This window comes from Hibiscus syriacus, unplaced genomic scaffold (assembly GCF_006381635.1).
Source record: "Hibiscus syriacus cultivar Baekdansim isolate YM2019G1 unplaced genomic scaffold, ASM638163v2 tig00109972_pilon, whole genome shotgun sequence".
Taxonomy (NCBI): domain Eukaryota; kingdom Viridiplantae; phylum Streptophyta; class Magnoliopsida; order Malvales; family Malvaceae; genus Hibiscus; species Hibiscus syriacus.
The window spans coordinates 2,639,957-2,657,015 of record NW_024062543.1 but is presented as its reverse complement, the minus strand read 5'-3'; the positions used below and the strand labels follow the sequence as shown (position 1 = coordinate 2,657,015).

The following is a 17,059-nucleotide window of genomic DNA, read 5'->3' as shown; positions in this document are numbered from 1 at the left end:
TAGATTCTTTAAAGTATTTAATCTATATTAATCTATCAATAGATCGAATACTCTTATCATTACGTCCTATAATCTCAGCTTTCCATTTGTTCTTTTTGGGATTTGCTCTGGGAAACCGACTAACCAGAAGATGCACAGAATCCAAGCTTCTTTTATCTGTTCATCTTGGTGCTTGAAATTCTAATAAAGTGCATCATTTAAGTGTATAGTAATAAAAAATCATAAAACAATTGAGACACTGAAATGACGCAGCTGGTGTCTGGTTTGGTCATTTTCTAGTGAGCGAATCTTACACAAGCTGGTGGTGATATCGCCGTCTGTCTGTCTGTCTGTTTTGTAAATTGTAATAGCTTTTTAAGGCTTCAAATTTTGTACGTCACGACTCAATGCTTGGGTTGGCCGGAATCTTGTGTTTCAAGAGGCTAATGAACGAAATTTATATCTTTCGAGTTAGCTACAGTTCATGAATAAGATCTTTGACAATGAATAACTATAATAACGCTATGCTGAATACCACACATCGTCTAATTGTTGTTATCTCACGGTCATGATTCTATATTCAAATTAATAAGAATGAATTGTTAACAGTCCGACAAGATAAACTTGTTCCCATCAACGTACGTATACACACAACTGAGTGAGGAACAATATCAATCCATTCACATTCTAGTTTGGCTCTATGGCAAATCTCAATCACGATCATTAACCATATGGTAAAGCAAAATGATGGACATTGAACAGGATATGTCCTATGTTTAATCAAACTATACGATAATTACTTTGTTAACAACATTACTGTGGTTATTGGACAAGTAGGGAGAAATTAGTCAATCAAAACATAAGCGTTTTAAAGCTTGAAAAAGTTTCACAATTTGCAGTTGTTAAATGATGGGATTTAGCTGCACTCCCCCCCCCCTTTTGCTGTTCATGTAGCACAAAAGATGGTTAATCCAGCTAAGAGATTGAAAATCCAAGGCTTGAATGAAGGCTGAGGCAACATTGTTTTGCCTTTGTTTCTGCTAATAATGATTTCAATGCTCCAATTACCACCTCATCATCTTTAAAACTTTAAGCTTTACACCATAGTTGAAAAAGTTGGTCGATTACACTAATAATTATCCAAATACAGGTAAATTAAAATCCGGGTTTATAACTTTAAAGATTGTATTATTAGAAATGATGATCTTAAACTTAAACCCTAAATCATAAAACGAATATGCAAGGAAGAAACACTGAGTCCCATATTGGGATGGATTGAGGGGTGCTGGGATGCATTCGCACTCCTAGAATTTTCAAATTTCTCTTATATTTTAGATTTTTTTTCTTTGTATTTTTTTGTTGATTATATAATTTCGTACCCCTAAAATTTTATAACTCCGTACCTCCTAAAAATTTTAATATAACTTCTTAAACTTTATTAAAGTTGAGAAGAAGAAAAATACGTGTCGTTCGACCTTAGATTTTAGGGTTTGATGTTTGAAATTTTTCTTTTGTTATCAATAGTTGCATTGTTGATCAGCAACACTCTTATTTGCAACACTGGCCTGAAAGATTTCTCTTTCCGAGATTCCCTTTTGTAAAATGTGGTGGATGATGAATGAAGGTGGAGGCCATTATTGTTCCAAAAAAACGGATGATATCTGTGGAGACGTTTGCGGCCAGGTACTTTCACCATTCTTATAATCTTGTTTATGTTTCAATTTTTGGGTTGAAATTAGATGCTCGCTATTGCGCCTGTTAATTTGGTTGTTTTCTGGGTTTCGATTGAATTTTGAACAAATGCCTTTGATTTGGGGATTTGGAAAAGCATAGCTGTTGATTTGTTACCGATCTGGAATTGCTTTTGTCTGATTTCTTCGTTGGGTAAATCGTAAAGATGTAATAAGTAACCTGGGAATGTTCTTTTTTACTTTTTGAAGAATCTAAAAGGTAATTACCATTTGTAAATGAGCTGCATTTATTCCATTGCTCCCCCCCCCCCAATTTCCCTTTCGAAATTGTTATGCTTACTGTGCTCAAGATGATTACTTCGATTCCCTGCTGGATTTATAGTATTCTCGTTTCGAAATATATGCGTTTTCGATTGTGCTGTGATTATCGCGATTTCGGTCGATTGTGCTGTGATTATGCTATTTCGGGCTGCAACCTAGTGTAAATATTGCATTGTAACATTTTTCAATGCAGTATAATTACCGCATTGTAACGTTTTTCAAGGTCACTATGATATTCACAACATTCGTAACCGAATGACACCGCAGCCTCAATTTAGTACGATGATGTATCCTAATATGGTAATATGGTATTGTCTCTATGGTACAGGAATCAAGCCGGCTGAGCTTGTCGAGAATCCGCTGTATACTGCGTGGCATTGATATGAAGACTTATATTTTCCTATTTATACTGGCTCCGACGTGCATATTTGGTGTGTACATTCACGGGCAGAAGATTTCTTACTTTTTCCGGCCGCTGTGGGAGTCTCCACCCAAGCCTTTTCATGACATTCCCCATTATTATCACGAGAATGTATCGATGGAGACACTCTGCAAACTCCATGGCTGGAGGATTCGTGAATTTCCGAGACGGGTTTACGATGCCGTGTTGTTTAGCAACGAAGTCGATATTCTTACCATTCGATGGCAAGAGTTGTACCCTTACGTGACGAATTTCGTTCTTCTCGAGTCTAATTTGACGTTTACTGGAATCCCGAAGCCTATGGTTTTCGCTAGCCATCGGGATCAGTTCAAGTTTGTTGAAACGAGGTTGACTTATGGAACTATCGGGGGAAGGTTCAAGAAAGGAGAAAACCCGTTTGTTGAAGAGGCTCTGCAGCGGGTAGCGTTGGATCAGCTCCTCAAAATATCAGGAATTTCCGATGATGACTTATTGATAGTTTCGGACGTCGATGAGATTCCGAGCCGGCATACGATCAATCTCCTCAGGTGGTGTGATGACATACCACAAGTTCTTCATCTTCGGTTGAAGAATTATCTTTATTCTTTCGAGTTCCTTGTAGATAACAACAGCTGGAGAGCTTCAGTCCATCGGTATCAGACGGGTAAAACAAGGTATGTGCATTATCGGCAGACGGATGAGATCTTGGCTGACGCTGGGTGGCACTGCAGTTTTTGTTTCCGTCGCATCAGCGAGTTCGTGTTCAAGATGAAAGCTTACAGTCATAACGATCGAGTGAGGTTCTCTCGTTTTTTAAACCCGAAACGAGTTCAGAGAGTGATTTGCAAGGGTGCCGATCTATTCGACATGCTGCCGGAAGAGTACACATTCAAGGAAATAATCGGGAAAATGGGTCCTATTCCTCATTCCTTCTCAGCTGTTCATCTTCCTTCCTATCTCCTAGAAAATGCAGATAAACACAAGTTTCTTCTACCTGGAAATTGTTTGAGAGAACACGAGTGATTCTTCTAGTCATCTGTAAAGGCTCATCAGACAGTTCAACTGAACAATTAACGACTGCGGCGTGTGACCGAGCAGCATTGTTCGGTGACTGGAGACTTGGATGAATGCTTGGAAACTTTAGGTATGTATATAACTTTTCCTCATTCGAGTTCTAGCTGTTTCAGATTCCTGTGCTGGGAAGTTTTGTGTTGAGACAAATTTCTCATACATGTATATTGAATTCCTTAATTTGTTCCAGGAAGATAATTTGTTGGAAGTCTTTTGATGTGTTTGCAGTGCACTGAATTTGTTTAAAACAAGTTTGGTGTGGGGTTTTTCCAGGCAAAGAAAATCAAAATTCATATTCTTATTTGAAATTTAAACATAAACAAAACCCAAGTATTTTTCTGATCGAAATTTGACTAAAAATAACTTGTTTTCCATTAATTCTAGTGATTAGATCGACATAGAGGACATGTACTATGCTTGTTCCCAAACAATTTCTCTAAGCAACCTTTGCGGGAAAAAATGTTTGCAAAACATCTCGCTCACCTCCTCATCGGCTTCAAACCCGGTTAAACACACGCAGCAAGTGTTGGTTCCCGGAACCGAATCCGACGAGGGGGAGGAGCATCTGTCGTGGTACAAAGACTTGAACTTTGTCAACGATACCCTCCTCACCCTTGTTTTGTTCATCGTCTCTTCTTCCGAGTCTTCGATGTTGAAATTTGAAGAAGCTGTACCCGTTACTTGGAGTAAAGATCTCACCATGTTCTTCGATGGAGCCACCGAGAGAACCGTGCTCATTACAAGCTCCGAAAGTACACCTTCGGCTGAAGTAGGGAAATTCGATAGCCCCATGATGGTCCATCACCCAAACATTCAGTCCTATAATTGTGGGTGCGTAATTAAAGAGGATGCTATTTTCTTTTAAGATTTTAGGTTCGAGGAACGCAGTGTGGATGAAGGTAATATGCGTTTATGATGGACATGGGGGAAGAATGTTGCTGATTTTGTTCCACAAAACTCGCACAGTAATTTGTTTGAGATGCTGAAGGATTGTAAAGGAAATGATAATTGATTTCAGTCACTTCAAATAACTGTAAAAACCTGTTCCATGAGTACAAATACTTATGCAGCTGCAGATTCAGCCAACACTTCCATTGCCTTGCGTACACATTGAGGAACAACTAACAAGACTTGAATTCCACTCCCTAGTTCCTATGACAGGCCATGTTTAACAGATTCGGAGGGTCCGAAAACGAACCGTCAGCGATGTGTTTAAATATGTATCGATTAGTGCCTTCCGTAAGTGCACGCCGTCCCAATTCACATGACTTGAAGGATCTTTACATGGAGCTGCCACTAACACATCCTTCCCATGTTTATTAACCTTTCCTCCACACCCCAAGTTCTTGTCGTAATTGTACTTTCCGCCATGGCCGCAGCATGTTCTAAGAGGTTGATCGAACCCTGCATTTTCACATATAGCATCGATTCGAGTTCGGTTTTATTAATATAATGATTGATTTCGATGAATTCTTGTTATCATTTGTAACTATGAAAATCAAATGGACTCACCATGCTTTTTTCCTTGGCTAATTAGTGAATACTTCACCGAGTAAACATCGACGTAGGTGAATACAGCATGCAGCAAATCTCGGCGCAATTGTTCGACGGTTGAAGAAATGGGCCACTTCATTGAACGGTGAAGCACATCCGTATCTATCAATCTGACCCGCCAGGACTGGAATACGCCCCATGACGTACGGTAAACACCCGACTGGCCCGGTATTGTGTATCCAAAAGTATCTGCCTCCTATGTCATACATGTACTGCAAATCACATACAAATTACAACCTGATAATCAGTACATAAATCGATCCGAAACGCGGGCGTTTATCAGTCGAAAGCCGACAAAGGTTTGGTTTACGAACCTTGACTATAGTCTGGAACTGATCGAGCACATCGGGAACATAAGCCTTAACCTCGCCTACGGACATGTTCGAGAAGTAACCGGCGGTGAGATCGTTTTGGCCGATGTCGAACGTGTACAAGGCACGTGAGAAGTCTTCCTCCTTCGGCAACAAGGTTTCATAAACACCACCTAAACACATCATTCAAATCGATCATACTAAAAAAAACATCGGAATCTGAATCAAAACGGCCGATGGTATCGATTAGTACCTCGTTTACGCAACGTCTTCGACCTCGAATGAAAATCGTGGAACTCATAGTATTGAACGTTCAGGGAGATGGGGCTGAAACCGCTTTGATGCAAAGTGGTGTTTTGAGGTCTAATGGTTGAACCGGCGGTGGCAAAGTTAGCTCCATGGGTGAAGTTGGTTCCCAGGGAGTGGAGAAATGCACTTAGATACGGTAATCCAAGGCTCTCAGCTACTTGACGGATTCAGAAATATTTTTACAATGATTATATGTATATTAATAATACAAAAATTTTATATAAATAGACTCGAATAAAATCTTAATTTACAATGATTATATGTATATTAATAATACAAAAAAATTATACAAATAGACTCGAAGAAAATCTTAAGATAAATACAATCAGTAAAATAAAAAATTAACAAAATTATTTGATAATGTAAATATTAAAGATTACATTAAGGTTTTTTTAAACTGTTGTTTACTAGTCGTTGAATATACTAATAATTAAAGATAATGTAAATATTTGTCTTGTATCCTTAAGGTGCTCGTATTATTTGATTAGAAATAATTAAATTTGAATTTGATTAAATCTATAAATTTAAACACATAATAATAAGATTATCTAACATTTATACAAATGATCATTTTCTCATCTTTTCTGTTTACTTATTTTAACCATCAACGATTTATTTTGGAGTAAAATTGTTCTTAGGTGGATAAAAATCGTTAATTGACTAATGGTTAAGGCTTCCTATTGATGTGGTAAGTCCACGTTTGATGTCACTTTATCAAGAAAAAAATTAAACTATTTTTAAATATATTTTTATAAGTGCATTTGTAATTAGTTCTAGTTTATCCAAAAATAATTTTTTTTATTGAAGTGACATCACATATGTATTTGCTAAGTCCGAACAAAACATTAACAATTAATTAATTAATAATTTTCATCCAATAGGAGACGGTTTATTCTAATATGGAATGTTTAGGTTTAAAATGCTAAAAAAAGAAGTATAGTGATCATTTGTGTAAATATTTGTTGTGTCCAAACTACATCATTTGTGTCAAATAAGTGCCTACATTTTTTTGGTCTATCCGAGTGCCTAATGTTACAAACGTTAGCACTTTAGGTGCCCAGGCCGTTAACACCTTTTAGTTTTTCTCGTTACGTGACACATGTCACAACATGATAATTTTGAAATTTATTTTTAAAAAAATATATATTAAAAATGTTATTATATTTATAAAAAACCCTAAGTTTTCTTATATTATAAAATAGTCCCAAAATCTCAAATCCTAACTTTAATCCGTCGTTGCCGCCCTCTCCAGCCATGACCACCGCCGTCGATGTAGTCCTTGCCATCATCCTAGTTATATACAACCATAGTTGTTGCCGATTCATCATTGGAATCACGTGAGATCACGATTTTCATCATAGGGTTTGCGGGATTTAAAACATCGATGTATCGTTGATCGGTTGTCAATCGGTCACGATTTCATAGGGTTTTTGGTCGTCGGCGGAGGGGAGGTTGGGTGGAGCTTATTCGACGGCAAAGGGCGACGATCGATGTGGGTTTAGAGGTTGAAATGAAGGTTTTCAAAGTTTAAGCGTTATTTCAAAATTTATGTGTGTTTTTTTAATTATATTTTTTTATTTTTTTAATTATATATATATTTTTCAAAATTACCAGTTGTAACACGTGTCACTTAACGGAAAAAACTAACAATGTTGTCTGCCCGAACACCTAAAGTGCTAACGTTTGTAACGTTAGGCACCCTGATGTAGGTATGGACATGGGACTCGAACCTGACCCGATCAGACTTGATCGGGTCATTTTTTTTTAAATTTCGGGTTCTGGTCAATTTTTTTAAAGGTGATGTTCGGATCAGGTTGTGTTATAGTTTAGGGTGAAATATACCCAACCTAATCCAACCTGGAGAAAAATATAATTTTAAATAATATATTTAAAGATAATTATAATAATACCCATCTATATCTTATTTTTTCAATTAAATCTTTATTTTTATTGAATAAAAATAATATTTTTATTATTATTTTGGATCGAGTAGGGTTTAAATTTTATCTCAAAAAATTAGATTGAATTTAGATCGAGGGTGGAGGATATACATTTTTCGTGTCGGATGATGGAGGGTGTACAATTTTTACGTCGGATCGGATTAATCGAAACCCGACCCAAACCCAACCCGTGTCCATTCTTACCCTGATGAACCAAAAAAATATAGACACCTATCCGACACAAATGATATAATTTGGACAGTTATACTGGCATTAAACCTTTTATTATTATGCCAGATTTAAAATCCCAAAACGACAATTCACATGCAGTGGCTAAAATCCAATGTGCACGTTTTACTATTTTCTTTTATGGGAATGCGGAATGCATGATCATTATAGATACAATATCCCCTTTCTTTGGTGGTTACGACAATCAACATGCTTTCCTTTCTAGAAGTTTACGTTTGGTTCGTTGAAATGTTGTTGATGGAATTAAAATTTTGTGAAATAATTAGAATCTGTCATAAATTGAAATTCAATTTCATATTCTGTTTGATTGGCAAAAAATTGAATTGGAATATAATTTCATATTCTGTTTGATTCGCAGACATGTCAGATGAATTTGATTTCAGTAATATAAAATAATAAGATTGTCCTTCTTATTTTTTTCTCTTAATTTTAGTTTGTTTTATAAATTACATGTAACAATATATTATAAAAAAAATTAAAAAATAAATTTTAATTTTATTGATTGATTATTCATTTCAATAAATTATAAAAATCATGCTAATAAACATCTTAAGTTAAAATCATCTAAATTAGGGATGGTCATAGGTCGGATTAGATCGAGTTTTTGGTCTACCCGACCTGACCCGAGAACAAGGGAACCTCCATCCGAGACCCGACCAAAATAAAGTTTCACCCGACCCGAATATATGAATTAGAAAACCGACCCGAAATAATAAAAAATATTTTTATTCAATAAAAACAGTGACTTAATTGGAAAAAATATATATAGAGGGGTATTATTGTAATTATTCCTAAATATATAAGATAAAATTATATATTTTTTGGGTCGGGTCTGGTATTTTTCACCCTAAACCCGAACCCGACCCAAATATCACACTTAAAAAAAATCGACCTGACCAAAATAAAATTCACCTGACCTAACCCGAATATATGAATTATAAATCTGACCCGACCCGATCCGAAATAATAAAAAAATTATTTTTATTCAATAAAAACAGTGACTTAATTGAAAAAAATTATATATAGAGGAATATTATTATAATTATTCCTAAATATATAAGGTAAAATTATATATATTTTCGGGTCGGGTATTTTTTCACCTTAAACTCGAACTCGACCCGACCCGAATATCACACTTAAAAAACCGACTCGACCCGATCAAAATAAAATTTCACCCGACCCGATCCGAATATATGAATTAGAAATCCGACCCAAAATAAAAAAATATTTTTATTCAATATATGAATAAGTTACCATAAGATTGATGAGGGTAGTATGATCAAATTTCAATTTCCTCCAACAAGGAAATTGAATTCGATCATAGAAAGGATGAAATTCACTTTCCCTTATTTGATGGAAAGTTAAAGCCATGAGGAATTCTAATTCCCTTAGAAAACTTGAACTAAACATAAGAAAGTGGTGGAATAGGCTTCCAATTCCCTCTAATTTCAATAGATTCATGCCAACCAAACAGCACCTAAGCATCGGTGGAGAGATTTAAATTAGAAAAAATATAATTCAAAATTATATTTAAATTTAAAATGTTAATTTTTTTTGAAATTTCAATCTCGAGGAGGAGAAAGTTTATGCACGGTGAAACAAAGCTCTACGATTTGAATGGAAAGAGATAAGGTGTGGTGTACCCTACCTATGAAGTCGATGACAAGGCGGCCGTCGCAGTAGCGGCCAACGGTGTGGCCGAAGTAAGACATTCCATTTGGAGGAGGAGCTTGACCGAATGCAGCCGACAAGCCTCCGGTGTCGGAGTTGGAGTCGCCAAAGTTGAATACTGCCGGGAAATGACAAGGGGTTTTAGCGATTGCCACCGAGGGTGGATTGAGGTTCACTAGGGAGATGCCAAATATGGCCATAACTAAAATGGAGGACTGACCCCAAGCCATACGTAGAACTAAAAGAATGGAAAGAGAGAGGGTGAGATTTTGCAACTCATGAGAATGGCCTACTTATATACTATATAAATATGGAGTACTATATAATAAACAAAAAAACTTTTTTATTAAGAAATTTTGACTTCTTATTTTTAATTATAAAATAATTGTCTAAACTATATTGATTTTTATGAATATGTGTCTAAATTACTTTTAACTGATACACGTACCTAACATTACAAACGTTATCACTATAAAATCCATGACCGTAACTATCATTAATTTTCTCTGTTAAGTAACATCAAAGATAAACTTGGGACCCGAACCCAACGGGTTTTAAAAAAAAATTCAGGTTCGAGTCAACTTAGGTCAGATTGTTTTTTAAAAGTGATGTTTGAGTCGAATTAAATTCGGATTTAAGGTAAAAAATACCCGACCCGACCTAGAAAAAAATATAATTTTATCTTATATTTAGTTATAATTACAATAATACCCTTATATATATTATTTTTACAATTAAATCACTTTTTATTGAATAAATATAATATTTTTTATTATTTCGAATTGAATCGCATTCGAATTCTATCTCAAAATATTAGATCGGGTGGAGGGTATATATTTTTTGAGTCGGATCTGGTGAAAAGTGTAAAATTTTCGGGTCGAGTCGGGTTGGCCATCCCATGCCACATCTAGTAATATTGAAATTTTATTTTCTAAAATTTATAAACAGTGATATCGTACATACCATCAGAACTACGGTGTTAAAACTGTGTTGTGGCTCTTAACCAAATCAACTAATAAAGGCCATATTTAGGTGGGGTGATTGTAGCTTGTAAAGTCGGTGAGTGAAAGCACTTCCTTATTTGCAGCATTTGTAAAAAATAAATATACATCATCAGTTGATTTATGCTAGAAAGAGGAAGAAAAAAAAGGATAAAAAGGTTCACGCAAAAGCAAAGAAAACAGCCTGAAATTCACCAACCACCTCAACACTAGACTCTTCTCTATGACATTCCATGGGAATATTAAAGATAAAACTGGTGGATATCACACAAGCAAAATTCCAGTCCCTATCCAATATAAGCTCCTTGCTCTACAGGAAAACCCAAAAACGAGGGGGGAGGGGAGAAAAATGGTGGGAAGGCCATTTTTACCTGAGTACCCAGATTATCGCATAGTTCCTTGTTCCAATACTCGAGAATCCTCGCTCCACTTTACCAGAGCAATAAACAATAAGGAAACAAAATATAATTGGTCCATGTTGTCAAAATTAATTTGACAGAATTCAATGGAACAATTCCGATCGTGGTTCACCATCTGTCCCTTGATCTTGGCCTGCGATATTTAGAAAAAGTAAAAAAACAAAAGAGATCGTAATTTCATCTGTCTGGTTTCTATATGCAAATATTACAATGTGCATGACATGACTACAAATGGCAGTACGTAGTTATAAGACGCAAAAGAAGACCTACAGATCATGGAACCAGACGGAATTAAAGTGGATGCTTCATTTGATTAACATGCATCGGTTCTAGACAGGGACAGAATAAAAATGCATTTTACGAACCTCGGTATCTAATTCACCCAAAAAAAACAGCTTCAAAGATGCAAGAAAAGGGACTTGGGATAATATATCACGCTCTTAAACTTGCAAATTCTCCATATTATTTATATCAATGAAATAAGAAGGGGAGCGGGCGAAAAGAAGTAAAGGTATGAGAGATATAACTGCTGATATTTTATACCCTTACCTGTCCACATCTCTGTTTCCCTGAAATCCTCCCTTAAATCCTCTTCGCTCATCACCAGGCCTTGTCCATGCATCTGTAGTACCACGAGATCTAGGCCTATCCATGAACTCCACACCTCTAGAGACATCAATAGATCCAAACTGAGAAGGAGGTCTGTCGGGGAAGCTGCCGGTCCTGCCAGCACCAGAACCAGGCCTTTCCTCCTCCTTCAATATCTTTTCCTCTTCTGTTTCCGGCCTGAAACATTTTTTTCTCATTAGAAATGAAGAACATAATGGCATGGGCAATATATTCAAAAGTTGCTTGCAAACAAGGAACAAAATGGAATTGACACACAACGACAAGCAAGTCATTAGAACAATTAGAGCATCTGACACCATCTAAAGATTACAGTCTTACACAGGAAATCACAATGAAAATCACAATGAATCACATCAATAGAGCAAAGCATTCTGTAAGCACAGGAAAATGGAATATCACAGAGTAAATTGATAAATAAGCAGGCAGCGGCTTATAAAAAATTGCATTAATAATCTCGCAAAAGAATGAAAGATGATATTGCATTAACTTAACTCGAAGGAGAAATCAAGCCACGCAAAAGAAGCACAAAGCTTGAAATATTACATGATGGCTTAAAAACAAGCACATATAAGCATGAAAACAATAACGATACAACAGGAGGAATGACAACAAAATGAATTTTAACTAAAACAAAGCACTTCAAGTACCACAAAGAAGAGTAGAAACCTAGCAGTGTTTCAACAAAAATGCTTTGATGGAAGGAAAGGGTAGGAATACCATCATGCCTTAAAATCTTGAACCGGAAAAAACAAATTTGAAGGCAATAGGTACTGCCTCCTATGTGACCTACCAGTGCATATGCTCCAAACTTTCACAATTCCAGTACATAAACAACTTCTGAACAGTAATAAGGATTGTGATTTTTCATTGTCTTCATGCACCCAAAGGCAACAAGTGGCAAAGATAACTAACAGCAACACTGAATTTAGGAATATGCAAAGAAATAAGCTTAGCTGTCAAGAAATTAAAATAGAAAGAATCCCCTGGTCCAAAAATGGAAAGAAAAACATAATGTATTAATGTCACACCCCTAACCCACCAAGAATGGAAAAAAAATTAATAACAGCTTCTCATTCAACAAGCCCCAATGCTTATGGAACATAACCAAGAATATATTCCAGTCACAATTCAGTTGGTTATGTATTCATAAATGAAATAAATTTTAGAATAAAAGAGTACATGTAAATTTAATGGACGGAAAAGCTGCAAAAGCTCGGCTGAGAGGCCAAACATCTGTTCAGAACTACAGTCAAAAATTCATTTCCAAGATGGAGCCCTATGCTCATCATGTACTTCAGTAACCATATGCAATTCAAATAAGAAGAAAAGATCCGCTCAGACAAAAATATGCTCAGTTAATTTGTTGTTTGCAGCTAAACCGACTTTCTAATATACTAAACATATCAAGTTCTGTGCTGTATAATACAGATGTAAGCACAGAAAGAAAAATGTCTCCTAGAACTCCATCTGCTCCGGCCCCCAACAAAGAAAAACAAAATGCAGATCGCAAAACAACTCAAGTCCAAGCAGAGTGAGACACGAGTTGCCAAACCACAGTATTTTACACAACAGTTAAACACTCACTCAAGAACAACTGAAACCTCTGCATGTAATAGACAGAGGGATGTGGTATTGAAAAAATTCACATGCTTCAAGGCAACAATCTGAACATAAAATGTGATTTAGTCATTTAAAGTAAAATGGAGAAACCACCAAAAAGATTAAATATAATTCATCATATGATATTGAACTGCACTAGATCAACTTCAAAGTTCTAGCAATAAAGGATTTCTTACTGAAAACATAGTATTGTATACCCATGGATTAGGGACTATAAACCAATCTGCAATGTCGACAAAGTGGCAACAGCTAAGGCGGTTTACTGAAGCAAATATGGTAAGAACTTTGAAACCATCATTAACGAGTGACAACATTAAATGAAACACATCAAAATCAGTTCACAATTCAAGCAAAATCCCACAGGAACAAGTTTGCCATAATTTATAAGCAAGATGATTAGAGAAATGTAATGGAACCTGTCAATCCTGCGACGGTCTAAATCAAGATCAATCTTACGCCAGTCCCGACCTCGCTCTTCCAGCAAAACTTCTCTAGGCTTGGCAGCACCGAACGGGTTGACTTTTGGCCTAGTCTTGATTGCATTTTCAAACCCTTGCTGCTGGGGACCTTCGGACCTGCTAGATTGTGCACTCGATGGCCTGCTGGAATGAGCGCTGGTAGGCCTACTAGTTTCCTTCTTAGCTTCAATTTCAGAATCCAGCTTTTTCCAATCCAACCCTTTCTTCGCTAACACCTCTTCCCTGGGCTTTGCTGCCCCAAAAAGATTCGATCTATTTGTTTTAACCACAAGCTCATTCACCTCCCCTCGCGGTGGATCCAAAACTAATATAGGCCTGTCCTCTCTGATTCCACCTCCACCACCACTACCACCACGGGACCATCTATCAGGCTCGGGTCCAGGGTCGCGAACACCACTTCGGGACCATCTATCAGGCTCAGGCCCAGAGTCACGAAAACCTGAACCAAATGTCGAAGATCGTGTTGGATTTGACCGTTTTCCAGCCGTCCAATTATCAACCTCATCAGCCTTTGAAAATCCACCACTTCCTCCAGTTCCAAGCCCACCGTATCGACTTTGCCTGCCCAAATCCAACGAAGGACTTACTTTTTTTGCCATTGCCCAGTTATCCACCTCATCGGCACGCGAGGGCTGATCAAAATCAGAAACCTTAGACGGCGGACCCCGTCGTTCTTCACTAAAACCTCCGTGCTGCCTCCTTCCGGAGCCCCAGGATCCAACGCTATCTTCACGGTCACGCATACCCGACCCGCACCTGGACCTGACCTTCCGTAAGATGAAAACCCACCTCCGAGACGTTCATACTGCAATTCCTCGGAGGAACGTTCTTTGGGCCGGGTAGGGAGGAGCATCATCTCTTCGTGTGTCAGCCTATTTTGTTCCGTTACCCTAGCACCACCCAATCCGCCCCCGCCTGATGACGAGTAAGTCCCCTTGTTAAACTCCGACAGAGTCATTTTCTTATTCTTGGGCTTCGCCCTAGCGGCTTCCTTCAGGCTAGGGAAATTCTGAGATTCAGCCGTGGGCACGGCAGCTTCCGCAGCCGCACGTTCCTCCTCTTCTTCTCGTTCGGCCTCGGCGGCCCACGCGCCGATGCGGCCCCAGGGTTTCGACATTTTCTGAAAATATATTATTTCTTCTCTTTTTCTTTGATATTTTGTTTTCTTTGAGATGTGCGAAAAAGATTAAGAGAATAAACGAGACAGGTCTAAAAGAGAAGGAAAATGAATTAGGAAAACTACACCGGTGACCATCAAATTATGATCATCAATTAAATATACCACTTATCTTTAATTTTAATCGTTAATAAAATTGACATAATTATATATTTATTCTTTAATATTTATATATTATATTAATTTAATTATTATTTTAATTCAATTAATTAAATTTAGTCCTCAAATTCAAAAATGTCGTATCATTATAAAATTAAAAGATGAATTTAATTAATTTTAATATGTTAATTAAATATTTTTTAATAAATTAAGTGATAACACGTGTCTTTTGTAAAGGAAAAACATATTAGAATATAAATACACAGGACCTGGTAAGTCAAGCTTTTGCCGATAGACTAAAGTCATATATTTGGTTCTGAAGTGCATAATCATTTATATATTGTGTTTGAGATTATTTTATATAACATATATATATATATATATATATATATATATATATATATATATATATTAAAATTTTAATAATTAAATTAGATTTCACATATATATTAAATTATAGTCAATGTAATACTTAAAATTAAAAATAAGTTTAATATTTTTTACAACTATTTTTAAATAATAATATATAAATTACATTAAAAATAAAATTTCATTAAAATTATTCAGAGAATCCAAATCACAAAATAAAAATAAATTTAATATTTTATTTAAATTATTTTTTACAATTATTTTTAAATAATAATATATAAATTATATTAAAAATAAAAATTATATTAAAATTATTTAGGGAATCCAAATCACAAAATAAAAATAATTTAACTTAAAAATAAAAATATTAAACTCATTTTTATTGTTAAATATTTCATTGACAATAATTTAATATATATGTGAAATATAATTTATTTATTAGATTTTTTAATAATTTAATATATATATATTTGTGTGAAATAATCAAGCAAAGTATATAAATGCACTTATATTCCAATACGTTTTCCCTTTACACAGGTAGTGAAATGTGTCACCACTTAATTGGTGGGAAAATTAATTAACATATCAAAATTAATTAAATTCATCCTCTAATTATATAGTGACACATAGTACCTCCGGATTAGAGGACTAAATCTAATTAATTGAATTAAAATAGTTACTAAATCAATATAATGTGTAAATATTAAGGACTAAATATATAATTATGTCAATTTTATTAACGGTCACATCATCACCTCAGTTAAAAATTAACGACTAGTGGTATGTTTGATTGCTTTAAATAGTTTGGTGGTCTGTTTGATCGTTTTTAAATGTTGGTGGTCAAAATTATTGATGACTATAGTTTGATAGTCACCCGTGTAGTTTACCCGATGATCAATTGCAATCATCCGTTAGTCCATTATATTTTATTAATTAATTCAAGTTATATATTACTTACGTTATAAAATTATTTTTATATTTTTTAATGAAATTATATAATGTATTCCAAATCAAATCAAAACTATCAGTTATAAAAATAGTATATTAAGTATCCTCCTCTTCTAACAGTTGTACAAAAGGATGAAGTGTATCCCTAAGTAGGGTTGTAAATGAGACGAGACAGATCGTGAGTTACTCGCGATCGACTCGATCAAGGCTCGATAAATACTCGGATCGAATGGACTCGGCTCGAGCTCGACTCAAATTCTTAATGAGCCGAAACGAGCTACTTGATACTCGACTCGAAAAGCTCGTGAGCAGCTCGAAAATATAATATATAAGATTATATTTTTTTTAAAAAAAAATTATAAAAAAAATTAATATTTATGTATTGATTTTTTTGAAGAGAATACATTAAGATTTTCATGTATTTAAGGTTCAGGTTCGAGTTTGAGGCTTCAATTGAGTTAAGTTTAAGAATTTTTTTCTTTATTTTGAGCCTTTTCGAGCTGCTCACGAGCTTCAGTTCAAGATTTCGAGTTCGAGTCGAGCTTGAAAATTTTAAGCTCGCGAGTTTTCGAGTCGAGCTCAATTTCAGAGTTTTCGAGTCGAGTCGAGCTCAGCAATACTCGAATTCGACTCGGCTCGTTTACACCCCTATCCCTAAGATGGCGTTTTGTTCGTGGAAAAATACATTATTAAGGGAAATGATTTTTTTAATTGTATTATTATGTTTGATTTATGAAAAAGATAATTATCAGATAATAATTTATTATTAGTAGTAGTATTTTTGGGTTAAAATGATATAAATGTTATTACCTCCAAAACAT

At 35.4% G+C, this 17,059-nt stretch overlaps 2 protein-coding genes, 1 long non-coding RNA gene and 2 pseudogenes across 4 annotated transcripts; 2 read left to right on the top strand and 3 right to left on the bottom strand.

Moving 5' to 3' along the window:
* Positions 1-1,531: 1,531 nt before the first annotated feature.
* Positions 1,532-3,668, top strand: LOC120211540 (beta-1,4-mannosyl-glycoprotein 4-beta-N-acetylglucosaminyltransferase-like). Of its 2 annotated transcripts, XR_005524606.1 has the most exons (3): positions 1,532-1,662; positions 2,320-3,535; positions 3,653-3,668. XR_005524606.1 is itself a non-coding variant. In XM_039210052.1 (2 exons), the coding sequence occupies exons 1-2, from the start codon at positions 1,582-1,584 to the stop codon at positions 3,412-3,414; spliced, it is 1,176 nt and encodes a 391-aa protein (XP_039065983.1). In that variant the 5' UTR covers positions 1,532-1,581; the 3' UTR covers positions 3,415-3,642. The 2 variants fall into 2 exon arrangements, 1 of the variants encoding a protein (XP_039065983.1); XM_039210052.1 differs by lacking the exon at positions 3,653-3,668 and having other exon boundaries at positions 2,320-3,642.
* Positions 3,669-3,839: 171 nt separating this feature from the next.
* Positions 3,840-4,254, bottom strand: LOC120211278 (probable E3 ubiquitin-protein ligase XERICO). Its single transcript, XM_039209861.1, has one exon. It carries the CDS (start codon positions 4,252-4,254, stop codon positions 3,874-3,876), a length of 381 nt encoding a protein of 126 aa, XP_039065792.1. The 3' UTR covers positions 3,840-3,873.
* A 328-nt stretch (positions 4,255-4,582) lies between these two features.
* Positions 4,583-9,726, bottom strand: LOC120211353 (annotated as a pseudogene).
* A 1,088-nt stretch (positions 9,727-10,814) lies between these two features.
* LOC120211538 lies at positions 10,815-11,003 on the top strand. The gene is made up of 2 exons (XR_005524605.1): positions 10,815-10,872; positions 10,952-11,003. It is a non-coding gene; the product is annotated as an uncharacterized LOC120211538 (long non-coding RNA).
* On the bottom strand, positions 10,881-14,828 carry LOC120211537 (annotated as a pseudogene).
* Between the last annotated feature and the right edge of the window lie 2,231 nt (positions 14,829-17,059).